This window comes from Cucurbita pepo, chromosome 12 (genome assembly GCF_057944985.1).
Source record: "Cucurbita pepo subsp. pepo isolate OVF chromosome 12, ASM5794498v1, whole genome shotgun sequence".
Classification (NCBI taxonomy): domain Eukaryota; kingdom Viridiplantae; phylum Streptophyta; class Magnoliopsida; order Cucurbitales; family Cucurbitaceae; genus Cucurbita; species Cucurbita pepo.
In genome coordinates this window covers 11,875,853-11,891,078 of record NC_141809.1, presented here as the reverse complement: position 1 = coordinate 11,891,078, position 15,226 = coordinate 11,875,853, and the positions used below count along the sequence as shown (strand labels likewise).

At 33.4% G+C, this 15,226-nt stretch overlaps 2 protein-coding genes across 3 annotated transcripts; both read right to left on the bottom strand.

Moving 5' to 3' along the window:
* Positions 1-482: 482 nt before the first annotated feature.
* On the bottom strand, positions 483-1,853 carry LOC111807733 (uncharacterized). 2 transcript variants are annotated; one of them, XM_087128903.1, is made up of 2 exons: positions 1,480-1,853; positions 483-1,186 (listed from the first exon to the last, which is right to left on the bottom strand). In XM_087128903.1, the coding sequence occupies exon 2, from the start codon at positions 1,177-1,179 to the stop codon at positions 715-717; it is 465 nt and encodes a 154-aa protein (XP_086985029.1). In that variant the 5' UTR covers positions 1,180-1,186; positions 1,480-1,853; the 3' UTR covers positions 483-714. The 2 variants fall into 2 exon arrangements, with proteins under 2 accessions (XP_086985029.1, XP_086985028.1); XM_087128902.1 differs by having other exon boundaries at positions 483-1,199; positions 1,480-1,852.
* Positions 1,854-4,106: 2,253 nt separating this feature from the next.
* LOC111807598 (proteasome subunit alpha type-6) lies at positions 4,107-8,324 on the bottom strand. The gene is made up of 9 exons (XM_023693389.2): positions 8,112-8,324; positions 7,277-7,371; positions 7,103-7,184; positions 6,624-6,720; positions 6,300-6,358; positions 6,081-6,163; positions 5,279-5,374; positions 4,702-4,761; positions 4,107-4,477 (listed from the first exon to the last, which is right to left on the bottom strand). Exons 1-9 carry the CDS (start codon positions 8,185-8,187, stop codon positions 4,385-4,387), a joined length of 741 nt encoding a protein of 246 aa, XP_023549157.2. The 5' UTR covers positions 8,188-8,324; the 3' UTR covers positions 4,107-4,384.
* Positions 8,325-15,226: the final 6,902 nt, after the last annotated feature.

The window sequence follows — 15,226 nt, the reverse complement described above, 5'->3', positions numbered from 1 at the left end:
ATCTTGAACCTCAAGGGGTGGATGGTAAGATTCCACATCGAGCATACCATTGTAGAGGTCTTTGATTCTTAACATGGTATTAAAGCTAGACATCGAGCAGTTTGCCAGCAACGACGTCAAGAGGTTGATTGTGAGATCCCTTAGAGCCAGACACTGAGCAGCTCGATGTGCCAGTGAAGACGCTGGAACATGACTGGATTTTTATTTAGGGTATCTCTCCAAAAGAATTTTAGAAATTGTTTGATGTTTATTACTACTATTAAAAGAATGATACTGAAATTCATAAAATGTAATTAATTTAATGATTTTTCCAAGCTTCAAGTACATGAACAATATGCTCTCAAAATAAATTCAACCAATTCAATAATTTAAGCAAATAACAATAATAATAATAATAATAGTAATGTTATATTTATATAAAGAAAAAAACATTTGATATTGAGTAATGAAAAAAAAAAACAAAAAAAAAAAAAACAAGTAGATTACTGCACAGAAATTCAACTTTTATTAATATTCAAGCTAAATTACACAAGGAAAATGGTTAGAATTTTGCCAATTATGACAAAAACAAAAAAACCAGGCATCACGAAGCGTATTGTATAATTCAGCCTATGATAAGGTCTATTTTTATGGAATATAAAGTATTATTGGATCCCAATATGTTCAGTTTTGATTGAGTTTTGTTGGTCCATGGAATCCTGTACCTTTGATGATTCACGAACCAGAGAGGGAAGATAGGCAGCTTCCCGTGCGAGCGAGTGGCGGCGGGCGAGAGGCTTTCTTCATCGGACTTGTTGGCATCGACCTCACGGCCCTTGAGGGAGAATCTAAACTGCGCTTCAAAATCTGTCGCATCGCTGATATCAAATGCACCGTAGGATTTGGAGGTGGTTTCAACGCAGTGAATTTTTTGCAGAGGTTCATGTGTATTTCCATGGCTTCCTCCGCCGTGATTAGGCTTCGAGAACGGAGGATTTCGTAGTTGATTGCCTCGGAACAGAGGCCGCAGATCCAATGTTCATTGTAACGTTCACGAACACGTTGTATGTACGCTGGTGTGCATTCCTCTATGAGTCCGCAGCAATAGCATTTAACGAACTCCACCTCCATATGAGCGATTAGCTTCGTCGATGCTGCTTGAGGTTCTAGGATTGTATCGCTAAGAACGGTGGCAGACATGGCGATTCTGCAGACAGAAACTGAAATTATGATATCAAAACCGCGTTCCACAAACCAAACGACCGTATTACATATCTATAACATCGAGAAAACCCTAGAAATTTCGATATTCCAATTTAGGAATCGATGAGAAGGATTGCAGAAATCACGACTTTGCAAACAGAATCTGGAACTATATGTTCAAAACAGAGTTCCATATTACGAAACGATTGCAATATTGTCTATAAACAACGAAGAACCCTAGAAATTTCGAAATTCCTAATTCGAATACGAAAAGAGAAAATCGAGAAGAAATCTTACCAACAAAGCAGATAAAACAGATATTAAATAATTTCCTTCTCCCTCCGCCTAAATTCGCGGTTTCTTGTATTGCTATCTCTCCTTCTCACCGATTCCTTCATCTTCATCGGATGACGAAATTTCACAGATGAAAACCATTTCAAATTCAAAATTCAACCAATACAAAGACAACCAGTTTCGATCAGAATCCTTCGCCAAGAAAATCAAACGCTCTCGCTTGTATTACGATCAGAATCTTGGAAGAGAGGCAGATTTTTCGCGATGTTCCCGGCAGATGTCGAACTGAAAATCGGGGAAAATAATCGCAGGCAAAGAGACGAAGGAGAAAGGGCGCGTTTGGAGTTATGGAGAAGAGATGGACATGAAGATGAGACTTGAAGATGAAGGCTTATAAAGGATCTAATGCGGTTCGGCCACGTCATCCAAATTCGCTGTCGGTAATTCTGAGCCGTTGAAAATTGGGACTGCCAGCTAGGCAGCTATTCCAGTTCAGACTAATGTTAGCAAATATGTGCTGTTTTGGTTTTGGAAAGGCTTTCTTCTATAATTAACCAACCAATGCTATTCGACCACGTGTACTCCTAAACACGTCCCGTGCGGCTACGTGTGAAAATTTTCTCCATGTAATTTGTTGATTCTAATTTCACTCCAATTACATTTACATATTAATTCACACAAATTATAAATAAAATAAAATAAAATAAAAGGTCTTTTAATCATTTGTAATTTGTTTACAAAGAATTAGTTATTTAATTATTTTTTTAGTTTAACGGAAAATAACGACAATAAAAAAATGTATTTTATTTATTGATTTATGTTTAAATTTACGGGATGTCAATTTTTGTTTGTTATAATAGTGTAACAACCCAAATCCACCCTTGTTTATTTCATTTCAATTTGCCCCTAACATGTAAATTTTATTTGTTATAATAGTGTACCAACCCAAATCCACCCTAATTGATATTGTCTATTTTAGCATGTATCTTCCTAATATATGCGTTTTAAGATCGTGAGACTAACGGTGATACGTGACGAGCTAAAGCGAATAAATCAGAGTCAGACATCGAGGGGTATGCCAACGAGGACACTGAGCCCCCAAAGGAAGTGGATTGTGAGATCTCACATTGGTTGAAAAGTGAAACAAAATATTCCTTAGTATAGAAACTTCTTTAGAATTGTGGATTAGAATTGTGGATATGTTAATTGTGGATATGTAACCGACTAAAACAGACAATAACGGTAAATTTAGGGTCTAACAAATGAAAAAAATTCTTGTAACAAATTAATTTTAAATGTTATTTCATTCTTTTGGTTTATTTTGATCAATATACTTTCAATTTTTGTTCATTTTGAGTTCCTATACATTTTCAGTCCCTTCATTTTTTATTTTTCATTTGCTCTTTCTTTTCATCAAAATGTTTAATAGCTATAAGTTTGTATGGAGCGGTTTCAATTGTGTATAAAATTTGTGTTATAATAATTTTACACACAAGAATCAAAACGACCATTTTAAAATAAATTATGAGATCTCACATCAATTAGAGGGAGAAATAATGGAAGAAACAAAACATTATTTATAAGGGTGTGGAAACTTTTTCTAATAAATACATTTTAAAACCTCGAGAAGATGTCCAAAATGAAAAACTCAAAGAGTCGGGCCATGGACGGTTAGATAAACAACACAATTCAACCTATGAATAGGCCCTCACTAAGAGAACTTCAATTTCTTTATTACGTGCGCAACATCACGGTTTATTAAATAAAACTAATATACAATTAACATTTATTATTAGAAAATAAAAACATATTTATTTAATAACGTGTCAATTTGGAATCCATTAATTGAGCAACCAATCAATTTAAAACATAACAAGAAGACCCTCGGGTAGTTACTATTATAATAAATCCCAAAACCGAAATGCGTGCCATAAAAAAACAATTAATATATTTTTTTTTCTTTTTGAGGTAAACAAAAACTAAAGTCAACGGAATGTATGAATAATGATGTCATAAATATTCATTAATAATATTATAAATTAATAAATGATATTTTAAAAAAATAGGGTTATATTTGTAGAAAGAAGAGGAGAGCATATACCTGGGCGATTATTCTGAATAAAAAAAAGATCCAATTTTATGGGCATAGTCGGCCACCTCCACCTGGTCTCTGTGTCCACTAATATCTTTTAATAAATAATAATAATAATAATAATAATAATAATAATAATAATAAGATAAATTGGTGGAGCAGGGGGACTGCCAATAACAAGAGCTGAAATTATTGCTTCAGCTGTCCCCATACAATGCAGATAACGACGACTATAATTTAAATTTATCAATGAATGCTCCACATAAACTTATGTATCTATTCAAAGCCCCACTAATTCTAAAACCACATCACTATTCGATCTACCACTAGCAGATATTGTCCTCTTTGGGCTTTCTCTTTCAGACTAACCCTCAAGGCTTTAAAACCCGTCTGCTAAGGGAAGGTTTCCACACCCTTGTAAATGGTGTTTTGTTCTCCTCCCCAATCAATCAATGTGGGACATCACACAAACTACCATGTAATACCGTAAGCTTTACGAGTTTTTATCTCTAGCATCATGAGAAATAGAGAAAGAGGGTTCATAATCTACTTACCATCATGTTATTAGACACGGGAATTGGGAGTTAAATAATGTAACATGATGAGTTTCTCTGAGATACAAATTCTAAAGATGACTGTTTTTGATGTAGTGTTTTAAGTAAAATGGGAATGTCACCGTCTACAGCAATTCAGAAGCAAGTACAACTACTACCTCAAGGACTTGCATATATAAAGCACGCAACTCGGCGATAACCGACATCTGAAACGAAGTCGTTAGACGTTCTCAATATGCTTCTCCAGAGAGGTTTGCGTCAATCAATCTCGCTCGCTGATGGCAGTCAAATGCTCATCGACTTCTTCAGTACTTAGTACTCTGAAGATGGGATTCTCCGACCGAACCACTCCCACCTGTAAACGTTGTAAATACATTTGTGTTATGTTCATAACTATGGTGCAGTTTACTTAAGTAACATATATACAGTGGAATACAGTGACCCTTTGCAGACAATAACATAACTAATGGTCAACAACATAGTGGAAGCTAGCGCGTCAAATCAGAATTTGGATTAAACATTCTATTTGATAGAATCTCAAGCATAATTGTTGAAGAAGAAATGATGAAATTTAAGTACCTCAATCTCATTGGCCTTGAAATCTTCTTGCAGCACTGATTGAAGTGCAGAAATTGCAGTCTAGAAACAAGATTATCACATAAAAAGATCGTCAAAATCATATCAGATTTGCATTTCTATGTTGCCACCAGTATCAAAACCGCGCTTTGGAACATGAAATGAAAATAACGACGAATATTAGGTCCAAAGTAATTTCAGAGAATATTTCAAATTAAGTCCTCAGTTCTCTTTCTAAGCAAAACAGTTGGGGAAAAATATGAGTTTTTCTTGTTGGATGATGAAAGTCCCACAGAGAATGGTCATGGGTTTATAAACAAAGAATACTCTCTCCACTGGTACGAGGCCTTTTGGGGAAGCCCAAAGCAAAGAACTTATGCTCAAAGTGGACAATATCATACCATTGTGGAGAGTCATGTTCGTCTAACAATTCTGAATAACTAAAACATTAAGAGTAAAAATTTCTTTCGGGAAGTATGCATAGATATATTGATGCCATCCAACTATTAAAACAAGAAAGAGAAGACAAAACTATGTAACTGGTACAAGGTCTAAACATTTGAAATTAAATGAGATCTACCTGCACTGTCTCCTCATAAGTAAAAGCAGGATCATTCTTCATTTTCTTTTCCAAGAAATTAATAGCCTCCTGCTCCTTAAGTCCAGCACTAGTGGCCTAAATCACATAGTTGTGAATTCTTATTCCCATGGTTAACCAAATATTAATGTCAAGTTTAAAAGGTAAAAGAAACTACAGCAAGGGAGCACATAACAAACAAGTATAGTTGGTAATATAAAAGCAAATGAGAAATTAAAACAATCCTTTGTTCAGATCTTAAGAAAGAATTGGTCATTTTTCAAAAGTCAACCCATGCCTTCATCCACTATCGAATCGGGTAGATTGTGTAGCAGCTCAAGTGCAGTGCACTCTAAATAGCAAAGGTTCTCTACGCATCACTATAATGATGATGATCAACAAATTTTACATTTGAAAGCAAATTATTATAATTTAAATAATTTTTTTATAAAAAAATACATATCCATACTACTTTTATATAAATAAATACAATTTCAAACTACAAGCAAGACAATATAATAACTAGTTGTTTCCTTATATTCCACAACCCACCCTCTGGTAGCTTAAGAAATCACACCAATCAAATTGTATGTATTTAAATATGAGCTAAGTCTATAAAGCGATAATTCTAAGACTTCTTTTTTTTTTTTTTTTTAGCAACATCATCCGGAAAGGAATTTGAATGGAAAGCTTTGCCAATGTGGCATCCACCTCAAGGAAAATATAAAATTTAGAACATAGGTACATGCTGCAAATTGGCAATAAATTCCTGTCCCAATAATTTTTCTTCAAGAAGGTTACTTACCTTGTGACCAAAAAAATGACCGGCAGGATCACATTTATAGAGGCGAGGTCCAAACTCATCATCAATCCCCAAAACCATTGCCACTAAAGAAAATTCAGAAGGGAGAGAAAAGAATTTAAAGGATGGATAATGACCAGTTCAAAAGCTGATGACAAATAGTATAATAGGTTAAAGCAAGCACTATGTGGATCTAAAATACGAAATAAACCAGAAACCAACCAACTCCAAGTGGTCTCATATAAGCATGCTGGGTATAGACTTGTGATTTATCAGCAATCCTGCAAAACAGTTAATTCCGATATCATTAGTCTAGTGCCTGCTGTGATATACCAAAACTCAATGATTGATGTCCATGTATCTAACTTGGAAAGTAACATCAACAAAAGTGTCTGTGCTTAAAAGCCTTGTCTAAACTCAAAAGAAATACCGTAACATAGTTAAATATTGCCATAGAACTGAAGACAAACAAATCACCGGCACTTCCTATGCAATTGATAACTCAAAAGGCAAGGAAAATATTGTAGACAGAAATAATCAGAATACCATTTAGCCAATACATCCACAGGCATCTCATAGCCATATCGGAATCGAAACTCTGCTGCTTCATTCCTTGCTTGTTGAACCAGTGATCTGGCATCAGCTGAGTGGTATAGAAAAATTGGATAAGGAATTCTATCGTCCAAATTTGAGCAAAGTAGATTTTTACAATGAAGCAACTGCATGTGGTACTTTGAACTAAAAACAGTACAATGTAGTGTAGAAAAAAATTATCGCTGTGATAGACATCATTAGCACTAGCCTGAGTAAACACACGAGTATCATACACCTAAAAACACTAATATGGGAATGTAGTCGAGGAATTCCTCTTGAACCAACTTATCATAAGCTGCCATCTCACAATGTGTACACTTTCATCATCGCCATCAGTTGATTCTGAGGTTGATACAAGCATAAGACAAGAAATCTGTCTTGAATCATGATTCTTTATTGAACAATAAGTGGCAAAAAGACATAAAAGAAACCTGTAATGCCAGTTGCGAGCAAGCCCAGATACTTGGTGATGGAGAAAAGGTGAGTGACACTTGTCTGATCCAAAAGTTTATCCTGCAAAAACAATGGGCATTATTATAAGTGAATCGAAATATTCAGCTCAGGAGAGTCTGAGGAAATGGCATGGCCAAGCCAATAATACTCACCGGGACCTTCTTCTGAGTCACAACACAAACCGAATCCTTTCCTTTGACACCAATCGAGGTAATTCCAGCAGATTTCACAGCCTTGAACGCATACTCTAGTTGATGATCAAAATGAACAATTCATGAAGATATAACATTGCTGACAAGCTAAACTCAAAACCAAATGGAAAAATGTTTGATAAGCATAACTTCGTTCAAAATGTAGGCGTCTGGAATATTACAACAGTTTACTGATTGGAAACAATTCCTTGTGCTATCTTTTCTAATACAAGGAGTCACTAAAACCAAAGCCAGCATCCTAGACGTGTTAAATGTTAATCCTCGCGATCCAGCCTAAGGTTTCCAAATATTCAATAAATACACCGCACTCAAGAAAAGGCTAACACTCGCACAGATCAAAGGCAATACACTAAATTACCTTTAAGAGAGAGAAAAAAAAAAAAAAAAAAAAAAAAAAAAAAAACCTTCGTTACCCCGCAGCAAATACGAATATAGATTCCGCGTTTCCCCTAAATTCCGTCCGATGGATACTAAACACATTCACTCGACAGTAATCCCAAGTGAAATGAACACTCGAAACATTTAATTAAAGCAGAGCCCCTACCGCTACCACACCACACTCATCCATACTTCCAGCAAAAACACCTTCACACTTCACAAGGGAGATATTTCTTTCTTTTAACGAGAGTTTTCACCATTCAAACTAATACGGTCAAGCTAAATCACTTCAGAAACAATGATTCTTGAACATTAATTGAAAAGGTCAAGCCCTAGCATATAGTTCAACTAGTTCGATCGAAACAAAAACGAGATCGAAGAGGAATTGCATACATACCGACTTGAAATAAGCGGCCCTCGGGTGAGAATATAGTAATGTGACGATCGTATCCTCCTCCACTTCCACGGCTCATGGCTTCTGATTCAGATGAATTAGGGCTTGAACGGGTTCAGGATCTGTGTGGGAAATGGATATTGAGAGCTCGTAGCAGCGGAGCCGCGAAAAAACTTTCTCGCCAAGAAAACCCCTCAAGCAAGCAGCACCCGGCAAAAGTGACTTCGAAACTAGCTTTTATTTTACATTTTACGCTATTTTGTTATTATTAAATTTACAAGGACTCAATAGTAAAATCCCCGCAATTTGCATCCCGTCGCCTTCCGCTATTTGAATATGGGCCTGGTTCAGGTCCTTCAGCCCATAATAGCTGGCCCAATTATTTCTTGGCCCATAAAACATGGCCCAATTAAAATAATAATTTCGGGTATAAAATAAAGCAACAATTTCTATGGATAAGACGTGGTTTCAAGTATCATGCTTTAGCCTAATTTTTAATCATATTATAATTTTTTTTATGTCAACTCCTTTTAAAGATTAAATCATATTTTTAATCATAAAAATTTGTGTTATTTGTCCATTAGTGATAGGTTTATAGTAATCAAATTAATATTATTAATTTAATATTCCCGCTTTTTTTAAATCTAACAACCACAAATGTCAGTTCATCTAAATTAAACTATCAAAATCGAGTTTAATAGTTGTTAATTTGGCTTAGATTTCTTCTAAAATAAAAATTAATATCAAACTATGCATGTTCGTTTAATGTATGAAAATACGTGTTTTAAACCAATAGATTAACCTAAATATATAGTTTTTATTAAATTGATTTAGGTCAATTGATTTGGTTGGGACAAGTGTACAATGCTTAACTTGGGGAATCTCCAAAACGTGGCTGGTTTGGTGATTAGGAACAACTTAATCATCAACGACTTTGATATTTAAAAGTGTTCCTATGATCCGAGAATCAACCTAAACCATAAGCCTTGAGTTGGGTTAGATTTTTTTTTGGGTTTAGTTCGAGTTGAATGTTCAAAAAATAAAAAAAAATTCAGATTGGGTCACACGTTAATAAGGTTGAGTCGAACAACCCAACCCAACCAACCTAAAGTTACAACCCTACCCTACTTTTAAGATTATTATTAAAATTAAAAATATTTCATGTTTATAACTGATGTTATTGATATGTTATGACTAGGGAATGTTTAACACTATTTTTAAAAAATAATTAAAAAATACAACCCAACAACCTGAATCAACCCAACCAAAAAATAGAGTGTTGTGTTGGGTTGTGTTGGGTTGGGTTGGGTAGTCTATTCAAGTTGTTCGAGTCACTAACACAACCAACCTGAAATTTCAAATTGGTCCAAAAGATTTCTCAAACCTAATCTATATACACATTTGATATTTTTAGACAACAACCTAACTATCACGTAGTTAGCTCTACATTCAAAACACTTCACAATTTCCCAATCTGAATTACACTCGTTATTCTTAATTTAAAAAATAAAAATAAAAAAAAAAACTTATAAATTTTCTCGAAAAAAAAAACGTTGTCGAGCGAACGTAATTTTGAATGGGGCCATTCAAATAAATACAACATGGTCAAGAAAAACCTAGAACATTAAAAAATAATAATAATAATAATTTAGATTCATTGAAACAAAACAATAAAATAATTGATAGGCATGGGACAAATAGAGACCTATCCTTGAAGGAGGAAAGAGTATACATTTGGGGTTATTTGTTACCCAATGTCATATCATAAATCAAATTTTTTTTTTTTTTTTTTTTTTTGTGCAAAAAAAAGGAAAAAATAAAAAATAAAATACTATTATTATTATTATTTTATTTTTATTTGAATTCCGTGGTCAAAATTGGTTGGGCTCTCTGCTTTAAATATGGTGACAAAATCGAAAGCTTTTTTGTTGCCAATCCATAAAATCAATGCTTTGCTTGTTGTAATTTGAGATTGAAAATGACAATCTAAAGAGCAAATAACGGGACAATTATTAAATTTTTAATGGCTTTTTAGATGAAAATTAAACTAAATTAATATATTTTTTTTTTGTCTTATATATCCATTTTAAAATTTTCAAAATTATACCAAATCTCGAATTTGTTTTTTTTTCAACTTTATCACTTTGTCAATTTTGATTCTCGTGTCATGACGAGATAATTCAATAAATTTAAATTATTTTATCGGATATTTTTAACGTTTGGATTTAGTTAAATTTTAAAAAAATTGAGTCAATTTAAATATTAACATTTGTCTGTCGGATAATCCAACTTTACTTTACTTTAATTTTAAAATTATTATAAAAATGATGAATATTTGACTTTTTTTTTTTTAGCCGGGATATTTGATGAAATTTTAATGATTAATGTAACATTTACGTGCTTTTTTTAATATAATTAAAAAAATAACAACTCACCCCTAAAATTTTTCAGTTGGGTTATCTATTTAGGTTGCTGGAGTCAACTAACTCAAAATTTCAAATTGTTCTAAACAAAATTTTACGTGACTTGAGCCCAAGTCACGTACACACCCGGGCTCTTATTAATAATATGGTATTATAAATTACAAATATAGGAGATTCAAGTCTGACCAACCATATATGATATCACGAGCTAAAAAAGAGAGCACACGCGACATCAGTACGTGATTTACATAGATAGAAACGATACACGATTTCAAAATCAAACTCGAATCAGGTAATGAAAGCAAACTCGGTGGAAGCTTCCTTAAAAAAATAAAAAAAATAATAAAAAGTGTACAATAATTAAAACAAAAAACAAATAGCAATAAATTAACGTGAAAATTGTTCCTAACCAACCCATCAATAGAAGCAAAGCAGCAAAAGAGGGGCCCCCTTGTAATTTCCCTTCGTCTTAGCACATTGTACACATTTGGTCAAATTTTAATTTTTTATTATTATTTTTTTCTTAAAAGAAATGGGTAAAATCTTGATATTTAAGTTTCCCATAAATCGTAATAATTGACGTGTCCAAAATAAATAATAAAAAATAAAATAAAGTCAAGCTTACTCGTACGATCCACAGTCGTTTTTGTCGAGTTTTTATATTTTACCCTCTTTACGACGTCGCATTGACATTTATTTCCCCGGCGATTTCTTTGTCCAACCGATCGTTTTCTCCGGGTTGCCATCACGTGGACTTGTTGCTACAATGGTCCTACGATTGATGATTGCCCATCCAACGGTCCACACTCAGTAATGGTGGACCGCAAGATGGGACCACCGTGGTCCTTGTTCTAGAGGATTATCAGAGCTAACCAAAAGTATTCTCAATTAATCGCCGCTTTATAAACTGTTTTCTAATTAATTATTTTATTTTTAAAAATAGTGAAATCTTTTTTTATAGAATTATAATTAAATAATAAAAAGGTAAGGAGAGCTCAAAACCCCATGTAGGGCGACAAGAAGCGGGGCCATTTTGGTCATTATGAGCTAAAGAATAAGTTCTTATTACCTGCTCCATGCTTTACCTAAAGCTAAAGCGTATTTAATCTTTGCTTACGGGCACAATCCCATGCAGCCGAGCCTATTCTCAAATTCTGCGCTCGTGCTTTTGTAACTGGTAGTAGCGTAACATTATTTTGTCAATTAAATTGGAGTTATTATTTATAAACGTTAAAAGTTACCCAAAGTATTTACTAGTTCGGTTATTTAATATTTACCGTCAGCTTTTACCCACAACCAATCATATTCTATTTATCTTAATTAAAAAAACATTTTTTTAATATGTCAATATATATGGTTATTTTTTAAGAAATCATTTGCATTTTGTTAATATTATAAATATTCAAAATTAAAGAATAAATTAAATTTTTAATTTTTTAAAAGTTTATTTATCCAAATATATAATTATTGATGTTTATATATTTTATTTATAAATTTGTGAAGTTTTTTTTATGGAGACATTTAGTTAGGAAATGATGGGAATTTATTAAAATTAATAATTTTAATCTAAGATATTCTAACTTGTTAGAGCTTATACACGTTGACCTAGGTTGGTAGGTCGAGCAATCCAAATAGAGTTCACAACTCAATCACACCCTCTATTTTCATGTTGATTTTGTTGAAGAATATTGAGAGGAGTCGCACATTGGCTAATTAAGAATAAGATCGTCGATTTATAAGTAAGGAGTACGTGTCCATTGGTACGAGACTTTTTGGGAAATTAAAAAAACAAAGTCATGATGCGGACAGTAGGAGGTTTGTGGTTCCTAACCAGATGAGATTGGATTGTCGGGAAATCCAAATAACTTAAAAACACAGGTTGACCTAAAAACTTGTAGAGGTTCGTGTGGACAATATCATACTACTTGTGGAGGTTCGTGTTCTTTTTAATTATTAAGAAAAATTTACGTACCTACTATAAGTATTAGATTACTAACTAAAATCTTAAAAAAAAATATAATATCAAATATTTAAAAGTCGTAATGCATCGTGTAATCAAATTTTTTAGCTGATCACGTTAATCCGGTAAAGAAAATGTCAACCGTCGGACCGAACTGAATTTTCAATTTTTAAAAAAGTCCATCTCAACACAAAATCTTTGTGATAACAGTTTATTATCTATAATTTAGTGCGAAAATCTTCTTCCTATTTTGAAGGGACAAGATTTTGAGTATGTTATGCTCGTCGTCCTAATACTTGTCGCACTGTTGATGTTTTCCCCTCGAGGCTATCGTACACGGTGCTAGACTTGATCTAATATCTCCAAAAATAAATGTTTTTTTGGGTAAGTTCCGCTCGTGTGTTCTAGACTATTTGGTTAATACACTTTATTTTTGGATACCTCACTTTAGGTTAGTAAAATTTAATTTATTTTTGTTATTATGATCAAATTTAATTATAATTACTTTTTAACAACAATGAACAACACAAAGAATTTTAATTATTGGAATTTTCAATAATTTAAATCCTTTTTTTTTAATTTATAAAAATAGAAAATAATAGATTAAATAAAAGGTTTCCAAATGATGAAAGTGGGATACAGCTCTGAATTGGCATCATTTAATTCCTAATATTTGTCTCAATTTCAGCTCACATGACAGAAGTATTCATAGTTGTGACCCATTCATTTATTTATTTAAATTAGTTGTTTGTTAAAGCTGTCTAATTACATAATTGCCCCTACTAAAAAAATTAATAAAATTAGTTTATTATTATATTATTATTTTGTCGAGAATCCAATTTTGCACCAAAAATATGGGAGACAGCAAAAATATATGTCATGAGAGCGTACAAGTAGGTTGCTTACTCTGTATATTTATATACTCAATCTTTTCTTGTGATGTCCCACATTGGTCGGGGAGGAGAACAAATCACCATTTATAAGGGTGTGGAAACCTTCCCCTAGCAGACGCGTTTTAAAGCCTTGAGGGTAGCCCGAAAAGGAAAGCCCAGAGAGAACAATATCTGCTAGCGGTGGATTTAGGCCGTTACATTTCTATATTTTATCTATATTTTTATTTTTCAGGTGTGTGATGATGCTAGTTGAGGCAAGGGGGTGCCTCACTGTCACAATCATGCTTGTCTAAGGCGTGTTGTCTATAGTCGCATGTCGGATGTCTGGTCATTCTTGTTTATGACGTGTTGTCCATGACTACACGCTCGTTCCAAGCCCCTTTTACTTGCTGTAGTCTTAGGTAAGCTTTTATTATTGTTGTTGTATCAAAACTGGTTGTATGATTGGTCGCCAAAATTATGTCTACACCCCATTAGGGCTAAAATGATCCAAAATGTACAATAACATGATGTTATTCCTACCCAAGTTATATGATATCAAAGCCGTTATTGTTGCTTACTCCTTTTTAGCTTATAACATTACTTTCATATTTCCTCACTCATATTTTTCTCAACCGTAACTCGAGGCTCGAACATATGCCAATATTGTCACACGAAGTGCAAATTTCACACGACTGACTCGTTCATTGGGTTAAAATAAGTGCAGTACAATCGTTGTCCTATTGCAGCAAGAGTGCAATTGTGACACTCAAGAGCTCAATAGTAACATAGGAATGTTGCCTCGGGGGCGTCTGTCTGGTCCACATATTTTGTATTCGCCATTTTCAACACAATTTTTCAGTACAAATTTGTATATTATTTTCACCCCATGTACTCGTTTTTAGCTTATATCATTACTTTCATATTTCCTCACTCATGTTTTTCTCAACCGTGACTCAAGGCTCGAACATATGTCAATACTGTCCACGAAGTGCAAATTTCACACGACTGACTCGTTCATTGGGTTAAAATAAGTGCAGTACAATCGTTGTCCTATTGCAGCAAGAGTGCAATTGTGACACTCAAGAGCTCAGTAGTAACATAGGAATGTTGCCTCGGGGGCGTCTGTCTGGTCCACATATTTTGTATTCGCCATTTTCAACACAAATTTTCAGTACAAATTTGTATATTATTTTAACCCAATGTACTCGTTTTTAGCTTATAACATTACTTTCATATTTCCTCACTCATGTTTTTCTCAACCGTGACTCAAGGCTCGAACATATGCCAATATTGTCCCACAAGGTGCAAATTTCACACGACTGACTAATTCATTAGGTTAAAATAAGTGCAATACAATTGTTATCCCATTGCAGCAAGAGTGCAATTGTGGCACTCAAGAGCTCAGTAGTAATAGAGGAACGTTGCCTCGAGGTGTCTGTCTAGTCCATATATTTTCTACTCGCCATTTTCAGTACAAATTTGTATCTCATTCTCCATTTCCTCTTTAAACGAACATAACAAACAGCATAGTTTGTTAGTCACATTTGGTCTTTCGGTGCCTCAAAATTCGAGATGGTACACGTAAATATAAATTATATTCCTCGTATTTATTATATATATATATATATATATATATATATATATATATATATATATATTTAAAAAATATGAATAAAAATTAAATTGGCATCTATAATTGCTTGATTTGTTTATTGTGAGCATTTAAAAAAATGCGGTTGACTTGCAGCTGAAAGTAAGAATCTCATCCTTTGATTGAATGACGTGTCGCCATTTACACTTCATGCATCAATTTTATTTTATCAAAACTTACGACCTTAGGTATTGAATATTCCAAACGTT

Excerpts from the sequence above, each read along its gene's own strand:
- LOC111807598 (XM_023693389.2), bottom strand. The coding sequence starts at position 8,187 with ATGAGCCGTGGAAGTGGAGGAGGATACGATCGTCACATTACTATATTC. Across the intron at positions 6,164-6,299 it reads TATGAGACCACTTGGAGTTG|TGGCAATGGTTTTGGGGATT; the intron begins GTTGGTTTCTGG and ends AATTTTCTTTAG. Across the intron at positions 5,375-6,080 it reads GTCATTTTTTTGGTCACAAG|GCCACTAGTGCTGGACTTAA; the intron begins GTAAGTAACCTT and ends TATGTGATTTAG.
- LOC111807733 (XM_087128903.1), bottom strand. The coding sequence starts at position 1,179 with ATGTCTGCCACCGTTCTTAGCGATACAATCCTAGAACCTCAAGCAGCA.